This window comes from Coturnix japonica, chromosome 5 (genome assembly GCF_054131305.1).
Source record: "Coturnix japonica strain WE chromosome 5, WE-NBRP24, whole genome shotgun sequence".
In the NCBI taxonomy this organism is placed as follows: domain Eukaryota; kingdom Metazoa; phylum Chordata; class Aves; order Galliformes; family Phasianidae; genus Coturnix; species Coturnix japonica.
The window spans coordinates 37,266,511-37,284,586 of NC_140667.1; the positions used below are offsets into that span (position 1 = coordinate 37,266,511).

Genomic DNA, 18,076 nt, shown 5'->3' on the forward strand with positions numbered 1-18,076 from the left:
AAATGTTTCCATCTCAATAGCCTTTTCCTTTATGAAGAGATGTCAGTGACTGTGAAGAACAACAGACTGCAGAAGAAATGAGAATCCAGTGTTTTCTGTTAGGCACATAAGACATGCAGAAGTCCTTGGAGGAGATGCATTACTTCTACAGTCTGTGGACATGATAAAGAAGGCTAGCAGAGATGGGCCACCTTTTGCAAAAATACCGGGTTTGCATACAATAGGGAACAGATCCATTTTTGATATCATATGTGCTATGAGATGTGAAAAGACTGTGAATATTGTGCCTGTGTCCTGGTAGGTCCCAACACAACATCACTGGATCCTCCAGTTAGTTGCTTCCGTGAGAGAAGCTACACCCAGGTAGCTCCTTCCAAGCTGCAGACATGAGCTGACAAGTAGCCTGGAAATTTCTGCCTTAATGAGGAAGCCGGATTAGAATCTTACATCTATCTGATAAGAAAGATCCTGAAGAAGGAGGTAGAATTTCTTCTTTAATGGGAGAGAGATGGGATTGAGGTACGCTGAGCAAGGCCAGTAATTTTCCAAATGGGAGATAAAATCCTGATTATGGTGGTAGTATGAAAGCATTGGTAAGAGTGCCTGGGAAATCCTGCCTTCGGGAAAATGGCACCAAACTGAATTTCTGAGAAAAAATCAAGTAGGAGATAGAGAACATGGCAACGTGCCTGAAAAAAAGGAGAGTCTGCAGAAACTAAGATAGGGAAAATCTGGAGATAAAGAATTGACAACTCAGGCAGAAAAGCAAGGCACAGTGAGCAAGTGGTTAGTTAATGGTGTGAAACTGACTGAGCAGCAGCAGTTGAGAGAGCACTTCTGTCAGGAGCTGGTGGATTCTGTGTGTTCTGAGCACTAAATCACTTTGGGTGCATAGTTTTGTATAGTGAAACTCTTGCCTTTGATATAGTAGGTAGTACCGACAGGCTCAGATCCTTTTAAAGCCCACAGTCGTTTTCATCAGCAAGACATGTTCAGGAGCACATTTACTCCTGAATCTTTCATTTCTGCTCTGCTTCCTCTGGCACTGACATTCTTCTCACTTTCTGTGTCAGGCTTGCTTGCAAGCAACTCCTCTACCTGTGACCATATTACGGCAATGCACAACATTGCATTCTCAATTGTAAATTGTGTTTTAGAAGTGGGAAAGGTAAGTTTATTTACTTGACAGAAGTGCTTGTGGCGTGTGACCTTATTATGGCACTTTCCAGGCAACTAACAAAGAAAAACTGTTCATTCTCAGCTGACAGGTAACATTGCCTTTCCTGTTGCTAGTGCTCCTGTGGGCAGCTCAAAAAGAATTACCTGATTTATTGCAAGAGGAATAAAAGGGCTGTAGGTGTATGTGAGGTGTTTGTCAGCATCTGCCAGACATTCAGGGCTGCCTGATGTGTATGATCAATGGGGATAGATTATAAAACTGGGAAGACATTGGAACCAAACCCCAAAGTGCAGTGGAGTCGCATCCTGTGCAAGGGCTGGGGCAGCCATTCTCCCCACACGTCAATCTGAAGTACTCGTCTTTACTTGTCCTGGAGCTGAAGAAGGCTTTTGGTGATGCAGGAATTAAGTTACCTTAATGCCTTGGAAATGCTGTGTTTTCCCTCAGCCTTACGCCCAGGTTCTTGAGTTACATTTGTGTTCAGGGTGCAAGGCCTGCTGGCTACCAGGGGGATGGTGCAGGGGAAGGAGGGAGAAGGGCTGTTTGTGTGGGAAGGATCGCTGTGGGAGGGAGTGTGTTTTTGAGGTAGGGGTGTGTGTAATGGGAACAGGGATGTTTATGTGGGCACGCACGCCCATATGTGGTGTGTTTTTCCCCATTTTCCTGGGCTTTGGGTGTGTCCAGATCAACTGAATTCAGAATGCTCCTTTTTTGGCACTGTAGCCTCTTCTCTGGTTTGGCATCTTAAGAATCTGGGGAAATCATTGCAAGATCAGAAAACTCCATTCACTTGGGCCCCTGAAGGCTTCACATTCTGTGACATGGTCATTCCAGTCGACTGAGCTCTGTCCCCTGCGGATGAGCCCATATAAGGAGGCTGTTTCCTGCGTTTCACGCTCCCTGCCTGTCCCTCTGCCCTCCTGTGCTCCCTTTGCTGAAGAAAGCTGGTATTTTGGGACTGCAGCTCCTGCCTCATTCCTGCTCCCTGTTTATTTTTGGAGAATGACTATTTTTGCTCCTATCAGGGAGCTATGCAGGGTCGTGCCCTCTCCCTGCAGCAAGCAGTGGCTGCCCCTGGCAGGCTCTCTTCATTTCCCACACTCGCAAACAATGCTTCTGTTTCAAGAAATAAACATGGGAGACCCCTACCATCGGGGGCTGGTTCAGTCCATTCCTCATCTGTGACAAGAGACAATTTGGCTTTGGCTCAGGTTGGACCCCACCTCATAAGCAAGCTTCCCCTTGTCAGGTCAGAGATCCTCAGGAGTCACCCAGCCCGTTGGCTTTCTTAATAAAAGCTCTGGGAGTTGTATGTCCTCCTTCCCCAGATTAGAATCCTTTGCATTTACCATGTTTTCCCCATTTTTGGACATTATTTTACACAATTATCCTTTTTTTTCTTTTCTTTTTTGGATCATTCCTTCATGAGTCTGTGCAATTGGGCACCATCCACTGAAACAGACTGCTCAGGGGGTGGTGGAGTCATATGTGTGGCACTGAGAGACATGGTTAGTGGGCACAGTGGTGATGGACTGATGGTTGTGATGGTTGGCCTGGATGATCTTAGTAGACTTAGTAGTCTTTTCCAACCTTAATGATTCTGTGATAATCAGGAGCTCTATAAGCTACATATAAGTATTCATCCACTGGGTTCACCTTATTTCTATTGCTTTCAGCGCTGCATGTTGTGCAGAACACTGACGCTACCACTGGGTGAGGTGGTTCAGGCAGGGGGCTGGGCCCCAAACTGCAGAAGACATTGGGCAGCTCTCACATGGTGGGCCTGGTATTTGGAAATTCCTGTTATGAGCCCCAAGCTGAATTCTTGTTTTCTTTTTAATAAAAGTATTATATCTCCATCTGCTTGGTAAATTGTTGCCTGAGCATGTGTGGAGCTGCTGTAAGAATTGGCTTGACGGGAGCTGGCTGTAAGGTTTCTCTTTTCTTTTATTGAAGGAACCACCACCTAAACCCCCACGCCGGCAGGGAGGCTGGGCAGTCGATCCTGTAGCGGCGCCTACCAAGTGAGTACTCACCTCTTTCTTTATTAACACGGGCTTCAGCATGGATTAGCTGAATGTCACTGGTTGGGCTTTGGAATTGCAGGCACTGGAAAAGTTTTTTACTTGATCTTGCGGTTGGTGTCTCCAATATCCTTGTAACTCCATGGAACCATTTGAGGTGTTGCTCTTGCTTGGTTCCACTGGCAAATGCTCTGTGTAGATTGACTTGTCTGGGCAATGAAGTGCGTTTACATCGCTGTCTGCAGGAGGCAGTGTATTCCTCACCTGGTATAGTCCAGGTGGGATTCCTGAAAGGAGTCAAGACCATAATAAGGATGTTAAATACAGAAGCTGGGGGTGGGATTTGATTGCCCACATCCTCTCCAGGAGAATGACACATGTCAGTGACCCCCTGACAAGTAAATGAACTGTTCAGGATTTAGGGATTATCCTTGATGGTAAAGATGACATTTGTTAATGTTTATGTGTGTTGGCTTGTGGTATAATGAAGATGAATGGAGATGGTCTGAGAGAAGAGATGGACGAAAAAATTATTCAGATTGTAGAATGTAGGTTGAAAAGTGAGATTCTTATGAAGGACACCTTAATGAAAGGGAAATACCTGGATATGGTAATAGGATGGGTGTCAGAACTAAGGGACAGTTCAGACCAGAAGGAGATCTCTACCTATTTGTTATTTATTAAGCTGTAAAGTTGCCTTGCTGTTACAGTTGTTGTTCATAGGACTTGAAGGGCTTTGCCGCTGAGTGGTGTGAGATTGCTTGTATATATCAAGGCCTTTAGTGCGTGTGTCTGGACATGTGCTTTGGAGACACTGATATTTTCTTTCCTAGAACCTTGGAATGGGACAGCACATCTAGAGACCTGTTACACAGTCACTATTTCCTGGGAGCTGAGGATGATGGTCTACATTCTAGAAAACAATACTAAACTGGGAAAATTATGGCTCTTTCTTTGTCTCTGAAGAATATATCAGCCCTTTGTAGAACCAAGCTGAAGCTTATGGAAATGTGATAGCTGAGAACAAGGGTGAATTGTGTTGCTTAAGAAGAATAAATCATGTAATTGGTGGCTATGTGAGGGACTGGGTAGGAGCTAATTCCGTTATTCAGAGCTGAGCCTAATGTGCCCTGAAGGACAGTGCTCAGGTTCCTAATGTAATGGCACTGTGCTGTGTGCTGCTGTAGGATGTTTTCCATGGTTTAACTTGAGCCTTGTCAGATGGGTTTGGAGCAGTAGTTATCAGCAGTGCTCCTCCAGCATCCCAATTGCATGGGTAATGGATATACCAGATGCTTGGAGTAAACACTCCAGTGAGGTTAGAAGCAGAACAGGAGCTAGAGGACTGCAGACCTTTCTACCTGTAAGACCCTGTCCAGTGGGACGTAAGATAAGACATGCCCCTTGCTCATTCATGCCTATGGCATTGTGTCATACTTGACAGCATTCTCTTCCTTTGTATTAGGAGCTTTTATGGAATAAATTTTATGAAGAGAAGCTTTGCTCTGACATTCTTTAGTTGTAGGAGGGAAGAGGCTTTGTACAGCTCTTCGCCTGTCATTTCTTGCCTTCAGCTGCAGATTCTTCATAGGCTGATCTCTTTTCCTTTCCCTCAGAGAAGCCTGAGATGCTGGCCTGTAAGGCTGTCCTTGTGACATATCCCAGAGTTGAACCTTCATGTGAAAAGTCTGAGTCATCGGCTGATGTCATACCAGTGCTGCTGTAGCTTTCTTGTTTCTGTTTTCTCAGGCTTTATCTCCCCACAGCTTTTCCACCAATTTGACTCTGTTTGGAAGACCATCAAGTCATTGCTTCAATTTCACTGGGGTAGATATAGATACACTAGAGTAACATGCTTCTTTTAAAATATCTGATGCTGCTATGAAGGACTCTTATGCCAATGTAACTCACCTACAGTTGGAAGTATATTACTTCAAGTAATTTTGTTTAAGTAATTTTGTGCTGACAGCAATACATTCTGTGATATTTTGCTTATAAAGCAAGGGTGAGCAAAGCTACTGCAGTAAGATTTTCTGTGCTGTGTGAATATATTTTGGGTCAGATGGAAAACTGCAGCCACTTGGGAAAGTCTTGTCTCTGTGTGTGCATCGTTCTCTTCCTTATTTGAGGTATAAATTTTTCGTTCTGCCAGTTAAAACTGCATACTTATTGCTTTCCCTGCAGGGATATTTTAACTCTTTTTTGCTGTATTTCTAGTTCCAAGTTTTATTTTGAAATGATTACTTGAAATTGTTCTCTGTGTTTCCACTGGGTACACGTTGAAGTAGAATTTCATTTGCAGTGTGTTTTTCTCTCTTTGCTGTTCCCTCCTCAGCCCTTACCCATCCAGCTCTTGTCATACCAAGGTGAACTTCCACGTATTTTCATCATCTTGCTGATTCCTTCCATTAGACTTGCACTGTCTCAGACTATTGCAAGTTAGGAAGAGGAGGAGAGCCCGTAACAGTTTCCAGTCTGTAGTTAGTTTTAAAATTAATTTGCACAGATTGTGTATGAGGAAGAGAAAGTAATTTTGTCACAAGATATGGGTAATAGCAAGGACTGTAGGTAAGTTTCTGAGCAAACCCTCAGACTTGCCCTCTGCCATCAGCAAATAAATGGTGCAAAGTAACAATACAATGATTTTATTTTTGCTTACTGATGGAGCTCTCTGCAACAGTACATGCTGTGGATTGTACAGAGCAGTTCTCTATGAGAAGAGGCAAACCCATTGCTGCCCCAGCAATATTCGAGCCCCAGTGTTACAGGAAAAAGGGGCCCAGGCAAGAACCAAGGCAGCTGCTTGGAGCCTAGCACCCTGCTGGCATTACATAAATAACAGTAATTACAGATGGTTTTATGCTAGAGAAGCATCGCTCCAACCACTGGATGGAGCTCAAGTGCCATTCTGAAAGCTGTACCGATGTCCTTAATAACATCACTGTTGACATTTGTGTCAAGCAAAGGAAGGTTTTATTGTCAGGTTATCTCATGCTTTGGAAGGAAGAAGCACAGAGTGCCTGCCAATGGGAGAAGGAAAAAGAAAGTCATTTTTGCATACTGGTGGGGATTTGACAAAGGAGAGATCCTTCGAAGAGCCATTTAATTTCAGGTTCTGCTGATCTCACCTATCTGACTTTCCTTATATCCTACTTTCCTTATATAATTTCCTTCATTTTCCTTCCTTTGAGTATGTTTTCTGTTTGTTTGCTTTTTTTGATCCCACATGTCTCCTTTCTTCCACATGGATCCTGGTGTTTTAGCAACAGGTGCTTCAGCCACAACCAAAATTTCTTTTTTTCTGACTGCTTGGTCATACAGAATTGGAATAATCGGGGCTTATGTAGGTGAATGGGCAGATCTGTTTTGGAACAGATGTGCTGGTACAGTGTCCAGAAATGCTTTTCACAGGAAGATAAATATCAAGGCCCTGTAAGAAGGAAGGGGATGCAGTTGGGGTGACCTTTAGAGCAGAATGGCACTGATAACTCAACTTTTGTGTAGACATCATTAAGGGCTCTGGAGGTTGGGCAATGGTGAGATTGCACCCTGGAGCTGGAGGAAAGTTATTTAAGAGATTAAGGTTTTTTATGATTTAAGGTCTCTAGAGCTAACTAAAGTTAAAAACCTCCTGTTTCAAGAAGATGGGCTTAACCTATCCTGTGTTGTATCTATATGAGATGACCCTCAAGAGTGCCTGGTTTATAGAACCTCTGGCCATCCCTGTCTTACAAGTGGGAGTAGTAAAGTGCTCACAAGTTTCTCTATCTCACATGGCAGGGAAAAGCTTGTGTCATTGTGTCTGCCCTCTACTCCCAGCCCAGCAATGCTGAGATAAATCTTGGGCTAGCCTTCCGTATGACACTGCCAAGTTAGGAGCAGAGCCAAGCTCCCGGTGGTGGGAAAAACAGCAGTGTCCCTCTGCATCTTACCACCCTCTGTGGTTGTCTTCAGTGATGTGAAGTGTATAGGTACAAAGGATCGAGGCTACCAAGTGAGGGGGCACAACTGCGAAGGAGAAGATAGAACAGGAAGTCTGATTAAGTTTTGTCTTGAAGTGTCTGTTTTTGGGTTTGTCCCTGCATTGATCTGCAAGGGAATGAGGCAAGTAATAGCCCCTTGGGGACCTTCAGGACTTTCCTCTCAATGTCAGCCGTCATTTTCAATCACCCTCTCCCTCCCAGCCATTAATTTTGGCCCAGGATCATGGGGACTTGTCCATCTATCACTCCTAATTGACACTAAATGATCTGTCAGTTTATTGATGAACGGCAGGAGTGGAATTGTCACAATATATTTTACTTTCTAACAACTCCTCCTGACAATTTTACCTTGTCCATCTCACTCTCCTCACATAAATCTCCATTGGCCTCTCATTCCTTCTCTTGGGCTGTTCTGGTGCCAGCCGCCTCCATGCCATCGGCACGCATCAAGGACATCAAGATGGCGGTAAGCTGCAGTGTGTAGACCTGGGCTGGGCTTTTTCTTCTTTCTCTCTCACTCTTTTTTTTTTTTTCCTGTTTTAATAAGCTGGATGTTCCAGGAATGCTAACAGGCTCTTGTCCTCTTGTCCCTCCATGTCATTGCTGGGGTGAGCTCTCCTTGGTGTTTCTGTTTAGACTCAGTAAAGATAACTGGCAGAAAATTGAAACTCCCTTAAAGACAGAAGAGTCATCTGAGAATCCCTCAGTACCATCACTGTGATGGGGGATTTTTTCCTTTTAATCCTGTACAGTGTGACTAGCAAGGGTTTCCAGCAAAGGGAAAATGCTAGACTTAAGCCCATACCTGTCTTTGCAGTGCCCAGAGGAGCCTGCAAAACGAGTTGGGCTTTTTTTCTTTATTTTTTAAGCTATTTTTCTGCTTATTTTTTTTCTTTATTAGTGAAGTTTTCTTTGTCTTTTTCCTGAAAGACAGTGGACAACTGAAGAAGCAGAAGGGCTGTAGAGTCTTGCTCCCTTAGGAAATGGAAAACGGAGCCTGCACAACAAAAGCAGGATATTTGACATTTTGGTAGCAGTCCATGTAAGCTGCTGAGGTGGCAAAGTGTGCTCAGGGTGCAGTCTGATATATTATATATATATATATATATATATATATATATATATATGAAATATATATTATATATATTATATATATATAATATATTATATATATATGTCTCATATATATATATATATATTATTGAAAGCAAAGCATTTTCCTACCTTAGTTCTCTGAATCTCCTGGGAATTTACCAGCACCTCCAGGGAAGACCATACTTGCTGTCCCAAATAGTTTGAGCTTAAAGAAACAAAGCACTCTTGAAGACCACGTGCAACTTGGAACTCTTTTGTATCTGTCGAAGCCAAGGCTCAAAACTTGTCTGGCCTATTTAGGTCACCTCTGAACTGACTGTGAAGTGTGGCTTAATCCAGTTTACCTGTGGAAAGAGAACTAAGGTGACCTTGATGTACTTGTTTGCCCCTATTTCCCCTTGTCCCCCCCTTTTCCCATATAACCCCTATACTATTCTCAGGTTCTTAACCCAAGTTCTTTAGATACCATTTTTCAAGAAGACATGTCTTTGGATGACAATACAAGGTGGCACTTGTGCCTATTTTGTCTGAGTTTTTATGTTGTTGTTGGGGTTTTTTTTTGTAATGTTTTCACTGACACAAGTCAGAAGACTTTGGCCAGGTCCTTCAGAATTTGGAGTTTGTTTTCTGTTGTGGCATGTGGGGAAAAAACAAACAAACCCCAAACTCAGCTTCTTTGTTTTTGCATTCTTGTTCCATTTCCTTTAGCAGTTGGATTTTCTGTAATCACGAGGATCAGAAATGTGTGTTTCTCTTTAAATGGGAACTGAAGTGCTCCTGTAACCCCATTTGATGTGAGAGTTGGCCCCGGTGCTCACTGGAGACTGAGGATGTGATCTCTTGGACAGGAGCCCCCGTTCTCAGGGAACAAAGCCGTGTGGTGGATACCTCCAGAAGCTGCAGCGCTGTTTTCCCACACAGCAGGAATTTGTGTTGAGTGTTGTTGTTTTTTCTGTTGCTCAGTGGGAGCTCAGAGCAGCTCTGCTGGTCGGCTCTTAACCAGCAACTGGATTGGGGCACCCTGGGAACATCTGTTGTGGGGACGATGCTGTGAGTAGGCTGAGGCTCAGCAGCCCTGTGAACTGTATCTGTCTGCTTGTTCTCTTGTGCCAGTTCCTAAAGCCTGCTTGCCAGAGCTTTCTTCCTTTCTTATTTCTGTTAAGACATGAGGAGAAAAACAGCGTTTCTGCTACAGATTGGCTAGTGCCTCATACGCCCATGTCAGCTGGAGCTGTTTAGTTTAGTGTCTGTCACATCATAGGATCACAGAAATGCTTGGCTTAGAGGGACATTAAAGCCCACCCAGTCCCAAACCTCTGCATACACCCCCATGTGCAGGGCTGCCCCCCAGCAGCTCAGGCTGCCCAGGGCCCCATCCAGCCTGGCCTTCAGCACCTCCAGGGATGGGGCACCACAGCTTCTGGGCAGCAGTGCCAGTGCATCAGAGCGTACCACTGTGGTTCTGCTCTGCGAAGCTCTGCTGGGTGTTCTCCACTGAGACCCACACATGGGGAGCTGGGAGCTCTCCTGCTCATGTGTGTCACTGTGGATATGTGATGAGTTGTGCCGCAGGCTGCTGAACAAGCTGCTGCTCGCGGCTCGCCACCCATTCACCGCGGTGATGGGCACGGATAAAATGCTTGAGCAAGAGCGTACGGTGTTCGTTTGGCTTTAATCACAATGAGAAGTGGCTTAGACGTGCCAGGAACAGGCGGGCAGATGAGACTCTCCCCGGGCAGGCCCCCTCACACCGGGCTCCCGCAGCCCGTCCTGCGGGGCGGCCGAGGCCCGGCGGAGACCTTCGGTCATCCCCTGCCATCCCGGCGGAGCTCCGCAGCCCCACGGCGGGTGCTGGGAGTGCTCCCGGCCCGGCGGCTGAGGGCGTGAGCGGAGCTGCGTGAGCTGCGAGCACGGAGAGATTTCAAGGACGTTTCCCCCCATTCATCCCAGTTATATGCGTTGCTAAAATAGGTTAACGGTGTCTAATTAACCACTGCACATTGTCATGCTGCATAAAGATAGCAGCCTGGCTGTTCTTTGAGCCCTGCTACTTCATCTCCATTTAGATCTCCGTGGTAGTCCATTAAATGAGAAAGAAACAGTTTAAGGGAGATGATGTCTACATTAGAGCTGCCTCTCACCTCTGGGCACGGCTGTAGGCAGCTCCCCACCAGCCGGGCTGTGCACTGCGCTGCGGGGTGTTCTGAGATTCAGCCTCCTCTCATCAGCACCAGGCAGGATTCCTTGCATTCTGTAATACAGCAAACTGCATTTCTGAGCATTGCTCCCAGGACTGTGTTGTTTTATTTGCCCTTAAGTGTATGCATCTATGCAGCACAAGGATGCACCAGGGGATGTTCAGCATAAATGTTTGGAAGAAATGATTTACCATGAAGGAGGTCAAAGTCTGGAAGAGCATTCTTAAGGAGGTGGTTGATGCCTGTCAGTGTTCAAGAGACATTTGGATAATGCCCTTCATATTCTGCTTTAACTTCTGGTTAGCCTTGAATTGGTTGGGCAGTTTGATATGATGATTTTTGAAGGTCCCTTCCATCTGAACCGTTCTATAGTTCATGCACAATTGCTCATTTTATGGATGCTTGTTGCTCCCCTCCCTGGGCTTTGCCTCCTGTTAGAGCAAACAGGAAGCGAGGGCAATGCACTTGTTGGTGGGGATACCAAAAAAAGCAAAAAAAAAAAAAAAAAAAGCAAAAAACCAGGAAAACAAACTGAAAATATTTTGTGTTTTTTTTTTTTTTTTTTCCCCAGCTTGAAAGAAGGAATTAGAAAGTAATGTGTCATCAAAGTAAATAGAAGGAAGGCTTTGGGTTTAGGACTCTATTTGGAAAAAGAAAGCTGGGTCTTTGCCTAATAACTCGGTCATCAAGGTCACAGAGAGTGTAAAGTGTGAAATTCCTTACAGGAATTTCGTACCATATATCCCAGATAGTTTTCTACCTATGAGCTGGTTTGAAATGCCAGTTTCATCAAGTGATGCTATTCCAAGTCATATATCAACAAAGCTCTGTTGTGCAGGTGACTGAAAACAGATGTCTCACCTAAACAGAACAGCAGTCATTTCTGTCTCCTGCTCTGCTTCCGCTGGTATTTAAATGCTCTGTATAAATGAGAGTACTGTCGACATAAGGGACTTTCCTCCACTGCCACCTCTGTGCCCTGAAGCACAGGGACTGGGACTGACAGTGGGGCTTCACTACACAGTTGTAACAACCAGACTCTGGCGTTACAGTGAGCAGCAGTGAAAGCTTTAGGTCTGAGAAAGCAGAATAGTCTCTGCCTCTAGGACTAAATACAGCTGTGTTCCCAATGGGCCACCTGCATGTCTATCAGGAAAGGGAGCTCAGGAAAAAGGAACAGAAATTGCTTACAGGGATAGCAAGGTGTGACCCTCTCCTGGGAAGTATAAACATGTTTCACTCCTGCCTGGAGATAGACAGTGAGCAAGAATGTAAGAAACGTGAGTGCTTAGGGAAAAAAGAGGGTTATTTGGGGCTGGACAATTACCAAAAATAATGGGATCGTGCTAAGGAGAGGTTAGATATAACCTCGAGGAAATCATCCCACTGTGAGTGCCAGGGGTCTGAAGACGGGCTGTGGGAAGCAGTTCTGTGAAGGCAGAAGGGAGAGAGAGGAAATGGGATAAATCTTGTATCATCTTTTCGTCTCTGGTCAGATTCCAAACTGTGTTGTGAGCTGGCAGTGGGCTCTGAGCCATTACTTTCTCTCTCTGTAGTATCTAGGAGTCACAAAGTGTGTTTTGCACTGTCACTGGGGAAAAGGACTGAACTGGACAATTATTCCTCAGTGAAAGAACTCTCCTAAATGCACAGCTCCATTGTACTGCTGGAAGCTCAGGTACAGGTATCATTTATGTGGCTGTAGTTCTGACCATAGCAATGGTATTATTGAACTCTTACTACTTATTGGGTATAACCTTCAGCCTCTTGCAGACCGCAAACTCCAAGGAGAGCAATGGAGACAAGGATCTTTCTTCTTCTCATATTTAGACATTGTCTGTGTCCTGCGCTTTGCTCTTAGAAGGATGGACTATTCATGGGAGGATTCATCAGAGAGAACTGATGAGAAGTCTGCCTGTTTCATGGGAGTGCTCTGGAAAGTGCAGTGCAAGGCAGTGCAGCAGCTTCTCTCACATCTTGGTGTGTCCTGGGACAGTGCGCGTGTCCCGGGACAGAGCCCCGTGTACTCTTGTCATAGTGCTCTGACTTGAGAGAGGGGAGAATATTTATTCCTAACGCATAGAGATGAAACTTCACTCTGCAAAATGGCCAAAGCAATCAGTGAGTGATGAAGTATCTGCTAAAAAGAAACCTGGCATTTAATTAACTTTTCAAAGTGCTGGTTCAGCAACCTCCATGTTTTACATTTTGAATATTGAACAAGCATCCCTAATCGGAACTGAATTACTTCTGGGCTTGCTGGGGTGGAGAGCAAGGGAGCTGCCATTTGCCAGTGCCTCCCCCCCACATTATTGTTATGAACTTCTGTTAACTCAGCCGGATCAACCCTGATTTACTGCAGCGCCAGCATGCCTGACCTGAACTTGGCCTGCTCAGATGGGGCTCCTGACCCTCAAAGTCAACCACATAATCTTTAAGCACAACCAAGGGCGAGAAGAACCTGTTGATCTCTCTCTCAGGGGGAGGTAGACAAATTATACTTTCTTCATTGCTCCCGTGTGTGCCAACGTTTGCACCCAGGTAAGGCAAGCTTTGCCCACAGCTGATGGCAGAGTATGAAAAAGTGTCAGAGAAACTAAAAAAAACCAGGGAGTCTGTCTCTTGCTGTATCTGGACCTGATTATCTTTTGGGATCAGATGGTTCAGCTTTAACTTGATGCACTCAAGAACTTTTTGATGCCTTGGTTTAGTGGTCACTAAGAACTCTTTATACAGTTGTGATGTGTGATATTAGACCTGGTTGCAGGAACTGTTTTATACATTAAGAGTGATAAAGAGAAATATATGTTTTTTAATAAACCTTTCCAGCCTTTTCTAAGCACAAACCTTTCCTTGTCTTGCAGGTCAGGAAAAAAACATGCAGAAGAAGTAGAAGAGTAAGTTCTCATTGTTGCTAAGACTTCTTTCACAATTTCTACATCTGATTTCATGGAGAATGGGGATGCAACTCTCTAAGCTCCTGTACATGAAGATCTGGAATTTGGGATGGATGCAGGGCCTGGCATGAATTCATGCATTGTGTCCTAGCATGGGTCAGAACTGGGAGCTCTGTAGTTCTCTGGATATGATGGTGGCTGTATCATTGCTTTGTGACAGAAAGAAGTGGATTGTGTCTGCTTTCCCAGCAGACTCATGCCAGGCTCTGCTGTCTAAGCCTCATGTAATAACCTAAGTGTTGCAGATATGAGGCATTGTAGACTTGTGGGGAAGGAGATACAGGAAGATGCTGTTTTGGGTTTTCATTTGAAATTCTTTTCTCCTTGTGTTTTGTTGCAGCCATCGTCTCAGGCAGCAGAGCCAGGAGGCATCAAATGAGGGAGGAGGTATGTTTTCACCTACTTGACTGCCAGAATTGCCTTCATACATGTCTGAGGGTTATCCAGTAAAGGGAGCAGAGGCATCTGTCTGGTAAGAAATGGCTAGAGAGTGAACCACCTTGAGGAGAGAAATAAATGTGGCTGCTGCTTAAGTCTCTCATCTGCTGAATGGAGGGGAGAGAGCAAAGGAGATTGAGAGAAGGATGATGAAATGAACCTATAGTCTAAGTCTGTCTCTTCATTGACACAGAATAATAAAGTGCCTTGAGGATGAAGGAAAGAGTCATGGGGACACTTCTCTGTGATTACCTCCATAGGGATAATAGCGTACTGGGGAAGAAGTAAGAAAAGACTGATAAAAGGGTAAAAGCGGGGATAGAAATCACTGCTGTCCCCTAGTTTAGGTGATAGCAGGTTCTGCTTAAAGCTCCTCTTGTGTTTTGTGATAAAACCTTTATCTTGTGCCTATCAGGACACGTGCCTGCACAGTTCTCTTAAGGCATCTGTTGTTAGAGAACTCATTATTTAAGAAAAACACTTGCACTAATGCAAGATTTTAGATCATAAGCTGAACTTAGTCTGGTGGGTTATCCCTTCCGTTTATAGGCTGCTGTGAAATGTACTGGTCTCCTAAATAGCACTACTAGTTTTCCATATGGACTGATTGAGGCAAGAGGAAGCTCGGGAAAAATGCACAGTAGGAAGTCCTAGGCAAACACTAGAAGGCCATACATGTAGAAATTCATTGAAGTGTCTGGGAGCTACCTCAATTTTCAAGGGCTAAGAATTTTATACAGTGTGTAAAAAGTTGCATCTGTAAAATATTGCTAAGCATTAAGAGAATTACTGGAAGTCACAAAGGATGAGACATCAATATGTTTAATGAGACTAATTAGAAGACTTATTTGGGTCTTCCAGACAGATTAAGCACAGCAGCATATGACTGCCTGAAGTGGCACCTTTATAGCATTGGCATCTTCAGAATAGATTTAATTTCCCCCCTGGGATGTTTCTTGGGCTTCTTAAATTTCATGATTTATCACTGAGGCTGATAGTCTCTTCTGAATAGCTATTCGTCTGTTTGCATATGTGCTGTCCTTCTTGTTGAACCTTGGTCTTGTATTCAGAGTAGAATAACTTTCTTTGTTAACCAGGTGTAAAAACGCTTGCCACATGTTTGCAGCACATGACTTCTAGTGCTCCCACATGTTGGGTTATAAATGCTGGATAGAATTGATACAGAGCATGGTATGAAGACATGATAAGTTGTAATATGCTTGACTTATTTATTTGTAACTAATCTGTGGTTTGTGGTTAGTTTTGGCTTGTTTGCTCATCAGAATTCAACTTTGGACTATATGCATGTGTTAGAAGAAGGATCCTGCAAACACTACTTGGAGTTCCCACCCAGGCAGTCTATAGTATAATCAGATACCCTGGTTTGTAGATCTAATTCCAATATGGAAAATCTCTGGATGATCAGTACATTGCATGCTGGTGGTCCTAGTTCTACAGGGAGATCAAACAGACTAATTCTGGGACATCAGTTCTCTGTGTGGAAACAGCAATTGCAATGAGGACGGGTGACGTATAAACTCCGGAACCTGATTAAAAATGCTTTTGGTAATTAAGCAGAGAGTTACATAAGAGCTGCCCAGTGCAGAAGGCATGCTGTGGTTGTGCCTTAAATTGAGTCATATTGGCCTCCCCTACACACATTGAAGGGCTTGTGTCCTTAACTGTAGCAGAAGAGCCCAGATTCTAACCACACTTAAATCAAGACATTGGTGTATGGATCCCCAAGGATGGGTCATGGTTATTTTTTGCTGCATAATGTGTTAGCTTGTACAACTTAATATGAACAGGCGCAGTTGCCTACTGATTGCTGCTGTCAACCAATACATTTGTATTACCTTCCTTTACCATATTAGAAAGCTTAGCTGTACCATTCCATTAACATTGCTTGTCCGCTGTCCAACCTTTTTATTAAAAGAATGAAAGACAAAACTATCTGCCCTTAAAAAGATAGCTTATGTGTGCTCAGCTGTAATAGTTTGTATGGCACTAAAGTCCAGAGGCTTAGAATTTGGAGTCTACTGGAGGAAGCGCTGAAAAATAATAAGCCCTGGAGAGAATCCATGGTTTGGCATGTGGGGAATATGGGAGTCTGGGACAGAAGGACAGTTGGTTCTCAGAGAGTGGGGATGCTGTGTGAAGACTGAGGTAACCTGGGATGTTGTAAGGAGATGAATCAGAACATGGTCACTGGTACATGTTAAAACATAGTCACAGCAAGTGGATAACGTTCCTTTGTTAGGTTGTTGTGTGTCCAACCGAACTGTGGTGCAGCTCAGCTCCTCTGTACCATGGAAAACTTGCTTTAACAGGATTTAATGCATCACATCTTGAGGAATAATAGACCTCCGCAAGCCTCAAAAAAATGTTTAATTCCTAGAGGACAGGCCTAGTTGAGTCGCTTTCAGCCAGGGGCAATTGGGGGCTTAATGCCATGTATGTAGCAATCTGGGCAATCTGAGAGAGAGGAGTTTAAGGGTAATTGCTCAATTTTCTGTCCATGTCAACAGGGAAAACGGGCAGCTGAGACTGAGTGCTGTACAGCCAGGAGACTGCAGATGGGAGATGATCAGGAGAATTTAGCAAGTGCTTTCTGTAGCAATCAAGAGCAGTTTCTCCCCAGTACAGACTATTCTTTGTCATGAAGCGAGAGGAAGGCAGGACAACTGAGTATATGTGGAAGGGCTTTCTCCTCCCTTTGCTCCTTTCTTCAGCAGGATTATAGAGTCTCTGCTTCTGCTTTGCTTGGGTTTGGCTTTATAGCTTGTACATGACTTTACTCAGCTTGTGAGTCTCATTCTGACATGCAGCTACACTTTGCTGTCATGAAACAAGTCTGTTGTCTAATGTTCTGCTCTGTCCACCTGTTCTCCTCTGCTAGGCTGCACACCCCAGATGCCCATCTCCTCACTGCATGGCTCTTGGGCTTTTCCTCTTAGCACTGGAGCAGGGGTCAGTTAGCTGAGATTGTGTCTGTTTCCCTGCACTCCTTCCTCTATAGACTTGTTTTCCCATCTTAAAAAATCTTTTGCCCTTTTCTCTCTTGCTCTTGCATAGCTCCTAGAACAAGGCTTTTCGTGGAGGATTGGGCTGTGACACATGTGATACTCTGTCTGTGGGAACAACAGCTTATTTTAAAGCAGATAGTGTGGGTGACTGAGAGAGCTGATTGAAATGAAAGCCTGCCTATGCTACGCAGACAACCCCGCTGTGACCTGCAGGTGAGGAAAGCTGCCAAGAGACAGTCACTGGATCTGTGCCCTCAAGGCAAAATCCCTTCCTGCCTGCTGGGAAGCCTCCTCGAGGAAGCAGAGCTGATGATGAGACCTCTCTATACAATGTCAAATCTTCAGAAGGACTTCTTACCCTTCTGGCATGTGGCAGCAGCTCCTTTGCATTTGAACAGGACAGGAGTCCAGGCTCTGTGCACAACAGGAGCAGTAGAAAATGTGTTAATGCTCCATCAAATATTAATCTTACTTGCTTGGGAAAAAAAAACAAAACAAAAAATAAGAAACGGAGAAAGTGGGTGGTAAGGCACTGGAACAGGTGGCCCAGTGAGGTGGTAGGTGCCCTCTTCCTGGAGACTTTCAAGGCAAGGCTGGATCAGGCCCTGGATGACCTGATTTAATCTAGATGACTTTTAAAGTTCCCTTCTAACTCTAAGGATTTTCTGATTCTATGAATGTGCAGTAACTGACATGGAGATGGCCAGTGAGTCCTTCGAAGGCTTGAGAGCCAGCAGTGGAGTGGTTTGGAAGGAGCTGTATGGGCTAAAAGCATTGAGCATGAGTTGCAGTGGATACAGAGTGAAAAATATGGTGTTTGGGAGTTTGTGTGAGGGACTGAAGAGAGGGGCCTAAGGCAGAGTGACAGTGACTGCTGTGTTTCTTGGATTATGTGCTGTGACTTTGTGTGTGGTTCTGTCAATGCACCACTGTCCTTCACTTGCTGCTCTCTACTGCAGTGCCCTAAATCTCTGCACAAGGTCAGTGAAGGACAAACTCAGACCAACGTCATGGTTTCTCATCTGCTGCTGTTCCAGGCCAGCTTGAACTCCTACAGTGACTGCTGACATTGTGATCTAGAGCTTCTGCTGTTTGAGGAAGCCTCTTTTTCGCAGCCACGGTGGATGGGGGGAACAGAGAGTATGTCCCAGGGGATATGGCTAAAGTGCTATTTG

The 18,076-nt window shown here is 44.6% G+C and overlaps 1 protein-coding gene across 1 annotated transcript in view; it reads left to right on the forward strand.

The window, feature by feature from the left end:
• IFT43 (intraflagellar transport 43) overlaps positions 1-18,076 on the forward strand; it is a 35,853-nt gene that overhangs the window by 9,405 nt on the left and 8,372 nt on the right. The window contains exons 3-5 of the mRNA XM_015865157.3: positions 3,137-3,204; positions 13,345-13,377; positions 13,778-13,824. Coding sequence (XP_015720643.1) covers positions 3,137-3,204; positions 13,345-13,377; positions 13,778-13,824 — 148 coding nt within the window. The remainder of the gene's footprint in view (positions 1-3,136; positions 3,205-13,344; positions 13,378-13,777; positions 13,825-18,076) is intronic.